This window comes from Bos taurus, chromosome 18, assembly GCF_002263795.3.
Source record: "Bos taurus isolate L1 Dominette 01449 registration number 42190680 breed Hereford chromosome 18, ARS-UCD2.0, whole genome shotgun sequence".
Taxonomy (NCBI): domain Eukaryota; kingdom Metazoa; phylum Chordata; class Mammalia; order Artiodactyla; family Bovidae; genus Bos; species Bos taurus.
The window spans coordinates 49,849,219-49,866,243 of NC_037345.1; the positions used below are offsets into that span (position 1 = coordinate 49,849,219).

The window sequence follows — 17,025 nt, forward strand, 5'->3', positions numbered from 1 at the left end:
GGAATCCCCAAGAGTCCCCAGACCACACTTTGAGAACCACTGATCTGCGCTCTGTGCCCGCCACAGATAACCCATCCCTCCTCTCCAGCAGCCCTACAAGGAGGGGCTGTGGCCATCCTCACTGGACATGTGAGGAGACCACAGCACAGGAAGGGTCTGTGGCTCTCCCAAAGTCACACAGCCACAAAGTGGCCATTCAGGGCCACATTTAGTTCCCAGGCGCCTTCCTCCCTTGATACTCCCAGACCACAGTGGGGGAAGGTGACCCCCTCACTGGTCTCTGAAAAATCCATCACTATCTGAGGTCCACACAGTGTTGGCTGGGTAGACAGTGGGCAGGCGGCGATGGCCTGGCCCCAGGTCTGCTCTGAGATCGCCCAGAGTACTAGCAGAGACAAGTGGTGGCCTGGATGGTCAGACAGAAGAGAGAGCAAGAAGCACAAGCAGCCAGGGGCCAAGTGATGAAAGCTTGGGCAGGGGAGGCAGATAGGCCTGGGTTCAAATCCCAGCCTAAGTGTAGTCCTGCTCTGAGCCTGTCATCCCTTCTCTGCCTTAACACAGGCGTCCCAGGGCCCCAAGTGAAAGTTGTGCACCAGGGTGTGGTGAGTTCCCAACAGATGGGGATCTGTGACTGTCGGGGTCCCAACCGGAAACAGAAGGCACCCTCCACTGGGGCCAGCAGCAGGGAGCCTTCACTTCTAGGGGGGAGGGAGAGGGGCATGGAGTCTCCAGACAAGAGCAGGGGCCCTTAGTCAAGAATGGCTACAGGGGCTTCCCAGGTGGCATAGGTTTGATCCCTGATCCGGGAAGATTCCACGTGCCGAGGAGCAGCTCAGCCTGTGTGCCACAGTTGAGCCTGTGCTCTGGAGCCCAGGAGCTGCAACTACTGAAGCCCATGCACCCACCTAGAGAATAGCCCCTGCTCACCACAACTATAGAAAAGCCCATATAGCAGCGAAAACCTGGCACAGCCAAAAATAAAGATCAATCATAAAATTTTATATATATAATATATATATATGAATGACTACAAAAAAAAATAAAAAACACACACAAAATGGCTGCTGCTGCAGGGAGGAGCTGGAAAATAATACATCTACCCCCCACCCCTTAGTTTTGAAATTCATTTTTTTTTTTTTTGGCCATGCTGCAGGGCATGTCAGATCTTAGTTCCCCGACCAGGGATCGAAGCCTCGCCCCTTGCAGTGGAAGCACAGAATCTTAACCTCTACTGATTTTGAAATTCTTAACATGTGAATCAAAGGACCTGCATTTTAATTTTGCACTGGGCCCTGCAAATTACGTATCTGGTCCTAAGCCCAGCCCAGCTGGAAGCCAGAAGGCAGGGGAGCCAATTGCTGTGATCCTTACAGGGCACCACCCACCCAGGGCACAGAGCAGGATGGAGAAGCTTAGACTGTGGTCAGGAGGGGCAAACCAAGACCTCTAGCACAGTAACAACTACAGCTAGGATTATTCATTGTCTTGCAATGTTGGCTAACTCTTTCCAGCAGCTTCTTGCAGTGGATAAAAGCACAGACTCGGCACTCGGCGGTATGGGTTTGAGTCAGAGCTCTGCCACTCACTAGGTGTGTGATGTTAGGTGCGTGGCTTGACCTCTGGTCTGAGCCTCTGATGCCTCTTCTGTCCAACGGAGAGGACCCTAATACTAAGCCACTCGGTGACAACAGGGCTATGAGAGGCAGTACATGCCAAGGTCAAGGTCGTGTATACTGGAACCTGGCTGCCTGGGGTCAAGCCCAGCTCTGTGATTTATTAAGTGCGTGATCTGGCGTTATTTCTCTGTGCATCAGTTTCTTCTTCAGTAAAATGGACATAATAATATTAGCAACTTCATGTGAACAATGTACAGATTAAAAAATGATGTAGTTTCAGAATTGCTGACCCAGCAAATATAAGAGACAATACTTGTTTACAGGTTTAAAATTTTTAATTGTCTCCAACCAAAGGGTTCATCATTACTGTACTATATTAGAAAGTTGGGTTATTTCTCTGTCTTCCATAGATGATGTTGACTGTATGAAATACTGGTTTCATTTGTTTCTGATTATAGTCCATTTTGGCATTTACCCCCTCCCCCATCCATGTAGCTTTTTAAAAATGTATTTGGCAGGGGTCGAGTGGGGGTTACTTCCTGGTAGTCCAGGAGCTAGGATTCCAGGCTCTTATTGCCGAGGGCCTGGGTTCAATCCCTGGTTGGTGAACTAAGACCTCACAAGCCCGGCAGTGCATCCAAAAAAGAAAATTCAGTTTGAAAAATAATGTCTTTGGATGGGGACGTACTATATGAAACATTGATACAGTGTGAGAAGTTAGAGGCATTTGCAGTTCACCCGGTTGTGACAGATAGCTTGCCTAAGTCCTGATGCCGTTTGATGCATTAAATGAAAGCTCCTTTTCCCAACCATACTTGCCAGTACTTGGTGTTGTCAGATTTTCTAGATTTTTCCCCAGTCTGGGGGATGGGAAGCATTTCTCACTGTGGGATTTGCATTTGCATTAGAAGGGGCAACTAACGCCCTTGAGAGCACACCCGTCTCCCTTTCTGGCCATTTAGGTTTCAGAGGGAGGGTTTGGGGCCCCCTGCCCTGGACAAGTGAGGACTTGGCTTGACCCTCCACAGGGCGGTGGGTTCACAGGGCGGCAGGTTCAGCCCCACACACCCTAGAGAGCGTGATGTGGGGTCCCCATCGTTTAAGGGAGAGACTGAGACCTGGCGGGGATGAGGGCCTGGCTGGGAGGGTCACCCGGCGATGAGCAGGCTCCAGCGCGGGACTCCTGGGCCTTTTCTCCAGCAGAGGGCGCCCGAGGCGGGGAGTGACTCAGTGGGCCGAGGCCCCCAGACGGAGTCCAGCTGGGCCTCAGGAGCTGCCCCTGGGGGAGGGAACTCCCGTGGCCCCTGCTGACCGCTGGGGCCCGCCTGAGATCCCAGACACTGGGCTTGTGCAGGAGGGAGGGGAGCGATCCAATGGGGCACATTTCCCGGCTGCCCCACCCCTCAGGGCACCCGATCCCGGCTGGGCTGGGGGAGGTGGGGCCCCGGGTCCGAGGGGCGTGGATACGTGAGTTCTGTCTCCCCTTTCTGCCTCGCTCTGGGCCTGTCTCCCAGCCCTGCTCCCCCAGTTCCTCCGTGTCTCCGTTTCTCTTAGTTTTTTCCCCTCTCCTCTGTCTCTTTCTCACCTGTCTTTCTCTGCATCTCCATCTTGCTCTCTCTTCACTTCCGTTCCCCTTCTCTGCCCCTCTCCCTTGACCTCTCCTCCTCCCTGCGTCCTCCTCGCGTCCTTCCGTGTCCCTCCATCCCAGCCTCTGCAGCAGCCTTTCTGGAACCCTGGTTCCCAGGTCAAGGCCACACGACACCCTCCGCCCAGTCCTCCTTTGGGGCCTCCTCCAACTGTCCTTCCCAACTGAGGGGCCATATGGTGGAGTCCCAAGCCCCTGCTTTCCCAGTCCCCAGGGGCCAGGCCAGCTGGTCTGGCTCAGCCTCGGGCTCTCGCTCCAGGAGGGAAGGGGGAGCTGGTCTCCTGCCATCTGAGGGGGACCAGCAAGGGGAAAAGGCACTGGAAGCTTTGCAGCTGCTGGGCTGAGTCCCCAGAGACTCCTTACCCACCCAACCCTGAGCCAGAAAACACTCTGGCCAAGGAAACACCCTCTTTAACCAAGAGGGATAGGGTGGGGAGGGAGGTGGGAGGGGGGTTTAGGATGGGGGGGGCGGACAGACATATGTATACCTGTGGCTAATTCATGTTGATGTCTGGCAAAAAACATCACAATATTGTAAAGTAATTATCTTCCAATTAAAATAAATTAATTGAAAAAAGAAAGAAAACACCCTCTTTGCCCCTTTTCAGTCTTTGTCCCACATTTCTTCATCTAGCTCAGCATGGCCCAGAGTCAGGAGCCACACCTGCGGGTTCAAACCGTCCAGGGTTTGAACCCACATTCTAATACTGTGTGACTGCAGGTGACTAACCCCACCTTTCTGGACCTACCTCATCATCCCGGATTGCAGAGAAGGAGAGTAACCGAGAGCCATGAGGGTTTTGTGGTCACCTTGTCCTGGCTTCAAATTCTGGTCCTGGAAGTTTTCACTCTAGACCAGGCACTGATCTTCTCTGAGTCTTAGTTTCCCCATTTGGAGTATGGGAAGGCGGCATGTAGGGCTTCCCTGATAGCTCTGTTGGTAAAGAATCTGCCTGTAATGCAGGAGATTCGGGTTTGATTCCTGAGTCGGAAAGATCCATTGGAGAAGGGATAGGCTACCCACTCCAGCATTCTTGGGCTTCCCTTTTGGCTCAGCTGGTGAAGAATCCGCCTGCAATCCGGGAGACCTGGGTTTGATCCCTGGGTTGGGAAGACCCCCTGGAGAAGGGAAAGACTACCCACTCCAGTATTCTGGCCTGGAGAATTCCATGGACCGTATAGTCCATGTGGTCGCCAAGAGTCAGACACGACTGAGCGGCTGTCACTTTCACTTTCAAGGCAGCAGGTGGGTCTGAGCAGCAATCAGGTTGTTATGGGGGATCTGGGTTTGCGTCACCAGGTGGCAAAGCACCTGAGGTTCTTTTGGAAATAGGTGCCTCTGTGTTTTGTTGATTTGGTTTGGTTTTTACCTTGAATTTGAATGTCTTTTTAAAAAGGAGATGTTCCATACCACAAAATGCACTTTTTAAAAGTGAATAGTTCAGTGGTTTTTAGTGTATTTGCAAAGTCGAGCAACTCTCACTATTAATTCCAACACAGTTTCATCACCTTGAGGAGAAACCCTGCGGGGCTTCCCAGGTGGCTCAGTGGTATAAATCTGCCTGCCAATGCAGGAGACTCAAGAGATGGATCCTTGGGTCGGGAAGGTCCCCTGGAGGAGGAAATGGCAACCCACTCCAGTATTCTTGCTTGGGAAATCCCAGGGACAGAGGAGCCTGGTGGGCTACAGTCCATAGCGTCACAAAAGAGTTGGACATGACCAAGCGATTGAGCACGCAACGAGAAACCCCATCCTTACTCACTCTCTCTACTAGTCTGCTTTCTCTCTCTACACATTTGCCCATTTTAGACAGTTCGTATAAATGGAATCATGCAATATATGGCTCTCTTTGTTTTCTGGCTTCCTTCACTTAAAGTTTTCAAGAGTCATCCATGTCGTTCCTTTGGTTGTAACATTTCAAGCTGGTTTAATTTTTTTTTTTAATGTTAACCTTTAATACCAAGAGAAGGAGAAGAACATGGTGACCAATCCAACAAACAAAAGCAACACACATTTATGGAGACTTACTTTGTGCCCGGCATGGAGCCAGGAGCTGGGCTCCAGCTGTGAGCAATATGAACATCCTCATCTTCCCTGACCTCATGGGCTGTTGTGAGGATTAACTTAATTCATTCTTGTCAAGTGCTGAGAGCAAACACGGTGTGTTACCCATTATTGCTGTTATGGTAAGAAGTTCAAACGGAAGGGTATGATGTGAAAAGTAAAAAACCTTTCTCCTCCACATGCAAGTCCCCCTCCCCAGGGGTGTAAGTGCTCTCAACTGTTTCTTCTCTATCCTTCTAGAAATATTCCATGCATACCTCCACACGTACACATGATATGTGTACCACAGTGAAGCTTGCCTTTTCCCTTGGCCGAACACCCTAGGCATCCCTCCTTGTAGGACATACCCAGTCCTTTTAAACTGTTGCATGATATACCAGGGGATACTTTGACAATGTCATTGACCAGCCTTCTGTTGAGAAACCTTTAAGGCCATTTCTGAACTTATGCTAGTATAAATAATGTCACAACAGACATCCCTGTCTGTGTGTATTTAAGCCTGTGTACAAATATTTTAGAATTAATCCTCAGGACTTCCCTGGTGGTCCAGTGGCTAAGACTCCATGCTCCCAATGCAGGGCGCCTGGGTTCAGTCCCTGCTCAGGGAGCTAGATCTTGCATGCCACAACTAGAGATCCTAATGCCGAAAAGTAAAGATCTTGCATGCTGCAAGTAAGACACAGCACAGCCAGATAAAGATGTATATATTTACCACTGAACCACCTGGGCAGCCCCCCTTCAGTGTTTAGGAAAATGCAAATTAAAAGTACTACAATACAGTATCTCTCACTTCTCAGATTAGCAGAGATAAAAAGCTTGCAAATACCTAATGATGGTGGCCATGTGGGGAGATGGATGGTTTTAAATATACACGTTTATATTATATATGTATATAAATATATATTCTTTTCTTATATATGTATATTTATATGTGTATTATAAGAAATATATATTAGAAAATAATTCTCAAAGTAAAATTATGGTACCAGAAGACTTATGCATTAAACTTTTCCCCTTATTTCTTTGCTTCTTTCCCTTTTTTTTTGGCCACGCAGCTTACGAAATCTTAGTTCCCCAACCTATGCCCTCTACAGTGAAAACAAAGAGTCCTAACTATTGGACCTCCAGGGAATTCTCTAAACTTTTTGATAAATATTACCAAATATCCTCCTGAAAAGGCAGTGGACACACTTGCAGAGTGACAGCCATCCATCTCCCCACATGGCCACCTTCAACAGCTGTTAGCAAGCCTTTTATCTCTGCTAACCTGAGAATCGAAAGATAATTGGTTTGTGTTATGTTAATTTGCATTTTCCTAAACATTGAAGGGGGGACTTCCTATGTGGCTCAGTGGTAAAGAATCCTCCTGCCAATGCAGGAGACACAGGTTCAATCCCTGGGTCGGGAAGATCCCCTGGTGAAGGAAATGGCAACCCACTCCGCTATTCTGGCCTGCAAAATTCCATGGACAGAGGAGCCTGGTGGGCTATAGTCCTTGGGGTGGCAAAGAGTCAGACATGATTGAGTGACTAAACAACAAGACACTGAAGGAGCCTGAACATCTTTTCACATGTTTAATGACCAGGTACTTCTGTATCCTTTGCCATGTTTGTAAGAAAGGTTACATATTAAATAGGTGTTTGAAATACTTGGCATTTTTCTAGAAGTAGAAACATAGCAGTCCCTGGAATAATTCCATCTCAGGCCACATGGCCACTTGCTCCAGAGGGATGAAGGGGTTTTCATTTCATGGGGAACTGGAACTTACAGCCTTAATATTTCAGACTATATTCGCAAGTGTCCTCAATTCTAATGTGTTTTTATTTTCTACATATCACTACAATGATTTTCTTAATAAAAAAGTTTTGGGGAATGACTATTTCATTTTTCTTTGATTTCTACCACTCGTGTGTCTAAAAAATTTCCATTGGACATGACTTTGATTTGTCACTTAACCATTTTTCTGACTCCTACAGATTGTGAACTGTATCAACTGAGACTCTTTGAGATGCAGTTCCTAGGACTTAGGCTAAAAGGAGCTGGAAGTTGTTGGCTCATATAGCTGGAAGAACCAGGGGTAGGAGCTTGTGGTAGGAACTTGGGGCATGGCTGGATGGGCCCCACAAATTCTGTCCTTTGGAGTTTCTCTTTGTTTCTGCACCCTGCTTTCCTCTGTGTTGGCCTTATCATTGGGGAACCTGTTCTCTCTTGGTGGCAAAATTGTCTCTATTATCCCAGGCCTGTGTTCTTCCAGCTTTAGAAACAGGTTGAGAAGGAGACCACCCCTTTTCAGCTCACATGCTTTTCCAGAAAAAGTGTGAAGAGTTTTCATTAGCTGATCTTAGGTCACATGCCATCTCTTACCCAATCCTTGTGGCCAGGGTGATTCAGTGTTCTTCTTGGCCAGGCCTTAGTCACATGGCCATTCTTGGACTGATGGGTTTCATCAGCCCCTCCGGAAGCTGAAAGAGTTTTCATTGGCCCAGCTTAGGTAATAAGACCATCCTTGATCAATCCTAGTGGCCACAGTGGTTTCTGTGTTTTGATTGGCCAGGTTTGGATCACGTGGCCCCCTTTGGCCCTCTAGGTTTTAGTAGAAGACCGATTAAGAAGCTCAGTTTCTCTGGTGGCTCAGCAGTAAAGAATCTGCCTGCCAGTGCCAGAGACATAAGAGATGCAGGTTTGATCCCTGGGTAGGGAAGATCCCCTGGAGAAGGAAATGGCAAACCACTCCAGTATTCTTGCCTGGGAAATTCCATGGGACAGAGGAGCCTGGAGGGCTACAGTCCTTGGGGTCACAAAGAGTTGGGCTGGAGTTAGCTACTACACAACAAGAAGTTCAGGATCTGAGAGTGGGATTTGAGGTGCTAGGAAAGAAAGGACCAATTTTGGGCAGGCAAAAGCAATGGGCTCTGCAATTCAGAACCTTGCAACAAAAGTCTTGACTTTGTTCTTAATATTCCAGCTTTGGGTTGCAGTCTTTTGCTTTAATCTGTTACCACTTAATTTCATTCCTGTTATTTTGTTTTCTATATTTCCCCCATCTGTTTAGAATCACACAAGTAATACATAAATATATTCTTTTGTTAAAAGCTACTGTTATCTTACAGATCTTTAGTAAAACATAAAGTCTCCCTTCAACATGCCTCCGGATCCCACACTCCAAAGAGAACTTCAATTATTATTTGGTATGCATCCTTCTAGACCTCTCTTTGTCTGTTAATAGAGGTACCTATATGGATTATTAATGGTTTTATTTTCTTCATGCTTCAATTCTTTCTTAATTAATTTATTTATTGGCTGCACTGGATTTTCATTACTGTGAGCGGGGCAGGGGGCGGGGTGCTATTCCTGTTGCAGAGCATGGGTTCTAAGGGGCTCCGGCTTCAGCAGTTGCAGCACATGGCTCAGTAGTTGTGATGCATGGGCTTCATTGACCCGCGGCATGTGGAGTCAAACCCATGTCCCCTACATTGGCAGGCAGATTCTTAACCACTGGACCACCAGGGAAGTCCTAATTGAAATTCTTGAATAAATAAATATAATGATTCAGACATCAAAAACTGTATAAAAAAATCCTATGTGAAAAATCTCACTTCATCCCTGTCCCCATTCACTAAATTCTCATGCCCCCAGTAGGTACCATCTGTGATTAATTTCTTCTTTATTCCAGGGAAGTTTTATGCATGTGCAACTTACTGCAAGTATCTATTCATAAGTACAAATATCTATTCATAAGTATGTTCTAATTTTTTTCCCTCTTAACAGTAAGTCTTGGGTATTATTCCATATTGATGTGGATTTATTTAATCATTTCACTCTTGATGGACATGGAGGTTAGTTTTTCCATTTTTTTTCCATTATAAACTCTGCTCTGATGAGATCTTTATTTATTTATTTGGCTGTGTTGGGTCTTAATTGTGTCACGTGGGATCTTTGTTACACCATGTGGGATCTCTTCTTTCGGCTCAAAGGCTGTCTAGTAGTGGCATGAGGACTTAGTTGCATTTGGGATCTTAGTTCCCCAATCAGGGACGGAACCATTCTGCTGCCTTGCAAGGTAGATTCTTAACCACTGGACCACCAGGGAAGTCCCATGATGAGATCTCTGGACAAACATCTCTGCTATGATGAAAATCCTTGGACGAACATCTTTGTGCATACATGCCACTGTTTCTTTAAATACATTCCTGGAAGTGCAAGTGCTGGTCAAAGCATTTTGACACATACTGCATTTTGATAATACCTGCCAAACTGCCTTCCAAAAGGCTCTCACTAATTTACACCACCACTGACAGAGGCTGAGTGTGCCCATCTCCCTATATTTTTGCCAACACTAGATATTATCCATCTTTCCCAATTTTGCCAATCTGATAAATAGAAAAGAATACCTTGTTTTCATATGTATTATCCCAATGATTAGTTAGATTGGGCATCATTTCCTGTGCTCATTTTTTCTTCTTTGTGTTGCCTGTTCACATCTGTTGCCCATTCCTCTTTCGGGCAATCTCTCTTTGCTGATGTCATTCATTTGTGCATTGGACAAACCACAGCAGAAGGTCTATTACATGCCAGACATGGTTCTAGACACAGGGAAATACATAGGTGAAGAGAGACACAGCCTCTGCCCTCATGAAGCTTATAGTCTAGAAGCAGACCAATAAAACAAAAGCCTCATGAGTAAAGACGGTTATCCGATGGTGTTTAAGTGCCGAGGAGACAAAGGGAGCAGGATAAAAGGGAATTCTTTTACTGTTAAAGAAACTAGTTCCTTGCTCTAACACATATTAAATGTTTTTCCAGTTTGTCATTTGCCTTCAAATCTAGAAACTTTGGTTGACACAAAACTATTCTTTGTGGCCAAGTTTATAAATCTTTCCCTTTACGGTTTATATGCTTGGAAATATTTTCTCCATCCCAAGATTGTAAAAACTTTTGCCCAGATTTTCTTGGTATGCCTTATGGATTTACTTATTCCACTTAAGTTTTTAATCCATCTGGAATTGTTTTCAGCATAAACAGTGAGGAAGGAATCCAGTGAAATTGGTCAGCAACTTGGCCCATGACCATTCATTGAATAATCCATCTCCTTGGAGACTGGAAATGGCATCTATAAACTATATGAATTCTCCTGTGTATTTGGGTCTGCTTTTGTACTTTCTGTCTCTCCCTGTGGGCCATCAACCATTTAAATCACTATAGCTTGTATTTATTTTTATTTATAATTATTTATATTTATTTATAATTATTATTTATTTATTTGTTTGTTTCTCCAGGTGTTAGTTGTACATGTGGGATCTTTATTTGTGGCATGTCAACTCTTGAGTTGCGGCATGTGGGATCTAGTTCCCTGACCTGGGATTGAACCCCGGCCCCCCGCATTGGGAGATTGGAGGCTTAGCCACTGGACCACCAGGAAAGTCCCTGTATTTATTTTTGATATTTGAAAAGATTGACTCTTTGGACAAATTACCTAACTTCTCTGGGCCTCAGTTTGCTCCTCTGTAAAACAGGGATACCACCAACTTTGAAGGGTTTTTGTGAGAACTGATGGGCTGCTTTAGTCCAGGGACTCAGGCAAGCCTCATTGAAAAGGGAATAAGTAGTTGAACTGAAATCTGATTGACAGGGAAGAGCATGTCTGGCAGAGAAAATAGGAATAGAAGAGGCCTTGAGTCGGGAACTAGCTTAGTGGGTTGCAGGGATCAGAGAGGAGGACAGCGCTTCTGGAAGGAACTGAGCAAGGGGAGAGTGGAATAGTAAGCCTCGACCAGGAGGTTGGCTGTCATCATAAAGGAACTTGGGAGACACAGCGGGATCGGGAGGGAGGCCGGGGCCTGCTGACCCTGCCCTTCTCCCTTCAGTCGATGGAGTCGCAGGTGGAGGAGTGGTACCGCGAGGTGGGGGAGTTGCAGGCGCAGACGGCAGCGCTGCCCCTGGAGCCAGCGAGCAAGGAGCTGGTGGGCGAGCGGCAGAACGCGGTGGGCGAGCGCCTGGTGCGCCTGCTCGAGCCGCTGCAGGAGCGCCGCCGCCTGCTGCTCGCCTCCAAGGAGCTGCACCAGGTGGCGCACGACCTCGAGGACGAGCTGGTGAGGATCTGCGCGGGGATCTGGGGCGGGGCCCGGATGAGAGGAGGAGCATGCGAAGATGGGGCGGGGTCAGCGGGCAAAGGGGGTGGAGACTGGGGTGGGGGCGGGGACATGGCTCTTAGGAGGGTTCAAAGGTGGAGATGGCGGAGGGACCTATCCACTAATACGCCGATAGACTCCGTCATTCGATCCTTAAGTTTTTCATTTACTCGCGCTTATTCATTTATTCATTCATTCATTCACTCTCACATTTCATTAACACTTTGACTCGTTGATTTATTCATGAAGTCATTGATTTATTCATCCCCTCATCCTTTATTCCTTCCTTCACGCATTTATTTTTCATGTATCACTCATCCATTCAGTTCCTCATTCAGTCATTCACTAATTTGTTCATTCACTTGATCGTTCTGGGCCCTTTCTTACATGACGCTAGGGTCACAGGAGTGACCACAGCAAATCCCGTTCCTCCAAAGGGGAAAACAGACTTATCCTAAGTCAGGGACAGCTCAAGATGGTTAGGAATGTGATGGGGGAAGCTAGGGGACTGTGGGAGCCCAGAGGAGGCAATTGGCCAAGTTTCGAAGTCAAGAGAGACTTCCCTGGAGGAGGGAATGTCTAAGCTGAGACATCAAACAAGAGCTGAGCCTGCTGACGGGTTGGGAAGGAATTTTCCAGGAAGCACGACCTGCCTATGCAAAGGCCAAAGGTAAGCAGGAACCTGACTCAAATGCAGAGAGCCAGTTAGAGCATGTCCAGAGAGCAAGTGGAAGACGTGAGCAGGCGTTTAGTTGAGGGAGGCCCTTGGTTGCTATGGAGGCTTAGATGCTTTCAGTTTAGTTGAGATGGAGGGGTCCTTGCCCTGCTCCCTGTGTCCTTCCCTTGACCTGTTCCCTGATTCCTTTCCAGGCATGGGTCCAGGAGCGACTGCCACTGGCCATGCAGACAGAGCGAGGCAGTGGTTTGCAGGCCGTCCAGCAGTACATCAAAAAGAACCAGGTGAGCAGAGCCAGGACAAGGGAGTGGGTTTGGACACAAATGACAGAAAACGCTCAAGGTGGTTAAAGCTGAAGAGGAGAATTTATAGGCTCTTATAATTGAGATCTGTGAACAGCAGATACAGATGTGTCCAGGTGCTTCCAAGAGGCCATGAATCTCTCATTTCCATTTTTTTTCTTCCTATTAGCTTTTTTCTAGACCAGCTCGCCTCTCCTGCTGGTAAAAGAACTCTCAACAGATTCAAGTTTACATCCTACAAGGAAAACTAAAGAGACTCTCTCTCAGTAATTTCAGTAGTAGTCCCAGGCATAACTCTTTTTAGCTCAACTTGAGTCACATGTCCACTCTGAACTAACTGTGATGGCCAGGGATTTAGACTGCTCTGAATGGCCTGGTCTGGGCTGAGGGGTCAGCCTTGGAACCTGCATGTGAGATCAGCCTTAATTATCTGGGCTGAGATGGAGGCAAGGCGGTTCCCCAAAAGAAAATCAGGGTCCTGTGACTGGAAGTAAGGAAAATGGCTATCGGGCCATGAAAAAAGAAAACAACAGACAAATAAGAACTCCAGGGACTTTTCTGGTGGTCTGATGGTTAAGACTCCATGCTTCCACTGCAGGGGTCATGGGTTTGATCCCTGGCCAGGGAACTAAGATACTGCATGCAGTGCAGCTGGAAAATAATAATATAATAGTAATAATAATAATAATAATACATTGATTAAAGACTTACTATGTACCAAATACTGTCCTAGGGGGTTATGTCAGATATTTAATCTCTGCAATAACCCTATGATGTAGGTATTGTCATCACCTCCTTTTATAAATATATATATATATATATAGTTAGGGAGAACAGGGCACTGAAGAATGGCGGGGAGGTGGGCACACAAATTATTTTGGAAAGATTCGTGATCGTGCTCTACTAGGTGAAGTTCTTTAAGAGGCTGGGGGTTTTCTACGATTTTGTTTTTCTATCTTGATGAAAATCCTGCTGGTGGTAGACCACGCTAGGAACAAACAAAACTGGCCCATCGTTTTCACAGTTGAGGAAATCAGTCAAGCGCCTTTAATATTTAAAATTGGAGATGCTCGAGCTGCGTGTGTGAGAGATTGCGAGATACCCAGGGGCTGTGAAACAAATAATAGCAGCTAATGTTGATTGAGCACCTGCTGCAGGCCAGGCACAGCTGTCAGCAGGCCATGGCACCGCAGCCCTACAAGGTAAACATTAGGGGGTGACCACTATCCATGTGCCTTTGGCAAGTTCTTCAACCTCCCTGTGCCTCAGTTTCCCCATCTGTAAAATGAGAATGATGCTTGGCTCCTGGAGTTGGAGTGAGGACTAAATGAGCGGCTACAGGGACTTCCCTGGCGGTCCAGTGGTCAGGACACTGCCCTTCCACTGCAGGGGGCACAGGTTCCATCCCTGGTTGGGGAACTAAGGTCCCACATGCCACACAGTGTGGCAAAAAGAAAAAGTGACTACATTATGCAAAGCCCTTACTTAGCAAAGTGCCTGGCAGGACTGGGTGTTGACTGTTGTTATCATGTTATTATTTAATATCTCCATTTACCAGTTGAGGAAACAGAGGCAAAGGAGAGGTTAGCTAAAGAACTCAGCAAGTACGGAGCTGGTTGAGAGAACCTTCTGGGGGTGATGGAAGTATTCTGTATCCCTATCTGAGTACACAGGTGTAACAATGTGTAAAATGTGTCCAGCTGTATTCCTAAGATGTGTGCGCTGCACTGTAGGTAAATTCTACCCCAACCTGTGTTGAGGCCTGTGTCGGGATCATTAGGCGGGCATCATGGATCACCAGGGATCTTGTTTGAAAGCAGAGTCTCTGGATCCAGCTTCTTGTGTTCAGATCCTGTCAGCCCTTACTGGCTGCTTGTTCTCCTAACGCACTTCACCTCTGCGGCCTATTTTCCCACCTGCAACAATGGGAGGATGAGTGAGGAGGAATCGCGACATGTAGTATCCCGCTCGTCGCCAGCGATCTGCGGCTGTGTGTCTCTCTCTGCTGGGCGGTGCCAGTCGTGCAGGCGCCGAGCCTCTGAACGCCCCTCTCCTCTCCCACCCGCAGGGCCTGCGGCGGGAGATCCAGGCGCACGGGCCGCGCCTGGAGGAGGTGCTGGAGCGCGCGGGTGCCCTGGCGTCGCTGCGCAGCCCCGAGGCTGAGGCCGTGCGCCGCGGCCAGGAGCAGCTGCAGGGCGCCTGGGCCGGGCTGCGGGAGGCGGCCGAGCGGCGGCAGCAGGTGCTCGACGCCGCCTTCCAGGTGGAACAGTACTACTTCGACGTGGCCGAGGTGGAGGCGTGGCTGGGCGAGCAGGAGCTGCTCATGATGAGTGAGGACAAGGGCAAGGTGCGCCCGAGCTGGCGGTGCGGGGGGGCCGGGGCGCGGGGGCGGTGCGCTGGAGCCCGGGGTCGGCCGCTGCCGCCTCATCGCGGGCGCCGTGTGTCCCCAGGACGAACAGAGCACCCTGCAGCTGCTCAAGAAGCACCTGCAGCTGGAGCAGGGCGTCGAGAACTACGAGGAAAGCATCGCGCAGCTGTCGCGCCAGTGCCGGGCGCTGCTGGAGATGGGGCACCCGGACAGGTGGGCGGGGCCAGTAGGGAATGGTCCGGCAGGATCTGGAGCTTTGCGGTTGGAAATTGGGGCAGGGCCAGGACTGGACGTTGGGGTGGGAGGGGTGGGTCCCTCTTGGCCCCGTGCTGGTGCTTTAGGATTTTGGCAAGTGGTTGGGGTCCCCGCATGGAGGAGCGCTGTGCAAGGATGTTTGAACAGGTCGGGCCAGGAGCACTAGGATTTGAGTGTGTGGGAGGAGTTGTCTAGGACTGAGGGGAGAAGAGCGAGCTCAGGGCAGGAAGGGTTCTCTTCCTACCCAGTGTCTGGGCCCCTCTGGGAGTTCAGAAAAGCCTGGAGCACAGTGAATGGGTGTGGCCTGAGACCTCCTGGACTGCTAGTCATGTGGCCTCTCTGAGGTTAAGTGTAGGGGCCGCATCTAGGAGGCTTGGCCCAGGGGTGAGATCCGGGACAGAGGCACAAGGCTCGACCTCTGTCCTTCTGAGCCTGGAGATCCTGACTGGAGGTCAGGTGGGTTGGCTGGGGAACCAAGTAAGGGGTCTGGAGTCCCACCGAAGTTGCTAGAAGGGCCAGGTGTGGGACCGCAGCCTGGAAGGCTGGGCGCACGCAAGGGGGTAAGAGGGAATGATGAGCTTATTAAGCTTAGGGAAGCAGAATTTTCCTTGAGCCCTGAGATGCAAGTGCTGAGTTGGCTGCATTCAAGACTTGTAGAAAACAGAGTCCTGCATGAAGGAGTCTCGGGCTGGGGACTCAGTTCTGCCTGAAGGTTCAGAGGAAACACAGCCCTGCTCTGAGGGGGGTGGCAGGGGCTCAGAGCTCTGTCCTGGAAGTCTTTGGGGGGGGTGCCATCCCTGCCCTTACCTGTCCCCTCCCTGTCCCCCTTCAGCGAGCAGATCAGCCGGCGGCAGTCTCAGGTGGACCGCCTATATGTGGCGCTCAAGGAGCTGGGCGAGGAACGCCGGGTGGGCCTGGAGCAGCAGTACTGGCTGTACCAGCTCAGTCGCCAGGTGGACGAGCTCGAGCACTGGATCGCAGAGAAGGAGGTGGTGGCCGGCTCTCCTGAGCTCGGCCAGGACTTTGAGCATGTCACGGTGAGCAGCGTTAGGAATAAACATGATCCAGGGGCCACTGTGTCTGCTACTAAGGTTCTCCGGCCCCCAGTTTCCCCACCCATAACAGGGCGATTATAATAGCACCACCTCATGGCTCTGTTGAGTCACTGATGGAGTAATATAATGTAAAGCCGCGGCTCCACCCTTTTTGACACCAGGGTTCAATTTCATGAGAGACAACTTTTGCATGGACGAGGGCATGTTTTCACGATGTTTCAAAGTGAAGTCGCTCAGTCGTGTCCGACTCTTTGCGACCCCATGGACTGTAGCCTATCAGGCTCCTCCGTCCATGGGATTTTCCAGGCAAGAGTGCTAGAGTGGATTGCCATTGCCTTCTCCAGGGGATCTTCCCGACCCAGGGATCGAACCCGGGTCTCCCGCATTGCAGGTAGACGCTTTACCGTCTGAGCCACCAGGGAAGCCCCAGGATGTTTCAAGTGCATTACATTTATCGTGTACTTTATTTTTATTGCATCAGATCCACCTCAGATCATTAGGCGTTAGATTCCAGAGGTTGGGGACCCCAAAAAAGCACTTAGGGCAGTACTGAACACCCACAGAGCCTAACACAGTGTTAGTTACTATTCTTGGGGTCTTGTTACTTGCTCAGTCAGGTCTGACTTTTTACGACCCCATAGACTGTAGCCTGCCAGGCTCCTCCGTCCATGGGATTTCCCAGGCAAGAATACTGGAGTGGATTGCCATCTCCTTCTCTAAGGAGTCTCTGACCCAGGGATTGAACCTGGATCTCCTGCATTGTAGGCAGATTCTTTACCATCTGAGCTACCTTATTTTATTATTATTGTTATTATTACTGTTACTATTATTGCTATAGAGTGAGTTCTCAGTAAGTGTGGGATGTTATATTTTGTTCTGATGGTCACCATTAGTGTTGTTATTCTGCCACAAGAT

At 48.8% G+C, this 17,025-nt stretch overlaps 1 protein-coding gene across 8 annotated transcripts in view; it reads left to right on the plus strand.

The window, feature by feature from the left end:
• SPTBN4 (spectrin beta, non-erythrocytic 4) overlaps positions 1 to 17,025 on the plus strand; it is an 81,832-nt gene that overhangs the window by 51,022 nt on the left and 13,785 nt on the right. For all 8 annotated transcript variants that reach the window (XM_059876855.1, XM_059876857.1, XM_059876856.1 and 5 more), the window contains 5 exons: positions 11,191 to 11,415; positions 12,325 to 12,414; positions 14,501 to 14,779; positions 14,883 to 15,013; positions 15,888 to 16,092. In XM_059876855.1, the coding sequence (XP_059732838.1) occupies positions 11,191 to 11,415; positions 12,325 to 12,414; positions 14,501 to 14,779; positions 14,883 to 15,013; positions 15,888 to 16,092 (930 nt within the window). The remainder of the gene's footprint in view (positions 1 to 11,190; positions 11,416 to 12,324; positions 12,415 to 14,500; positions 14,780 to 14,882; positions 15,014 to 15,887; positions 16,093 to 17,025) is intronic.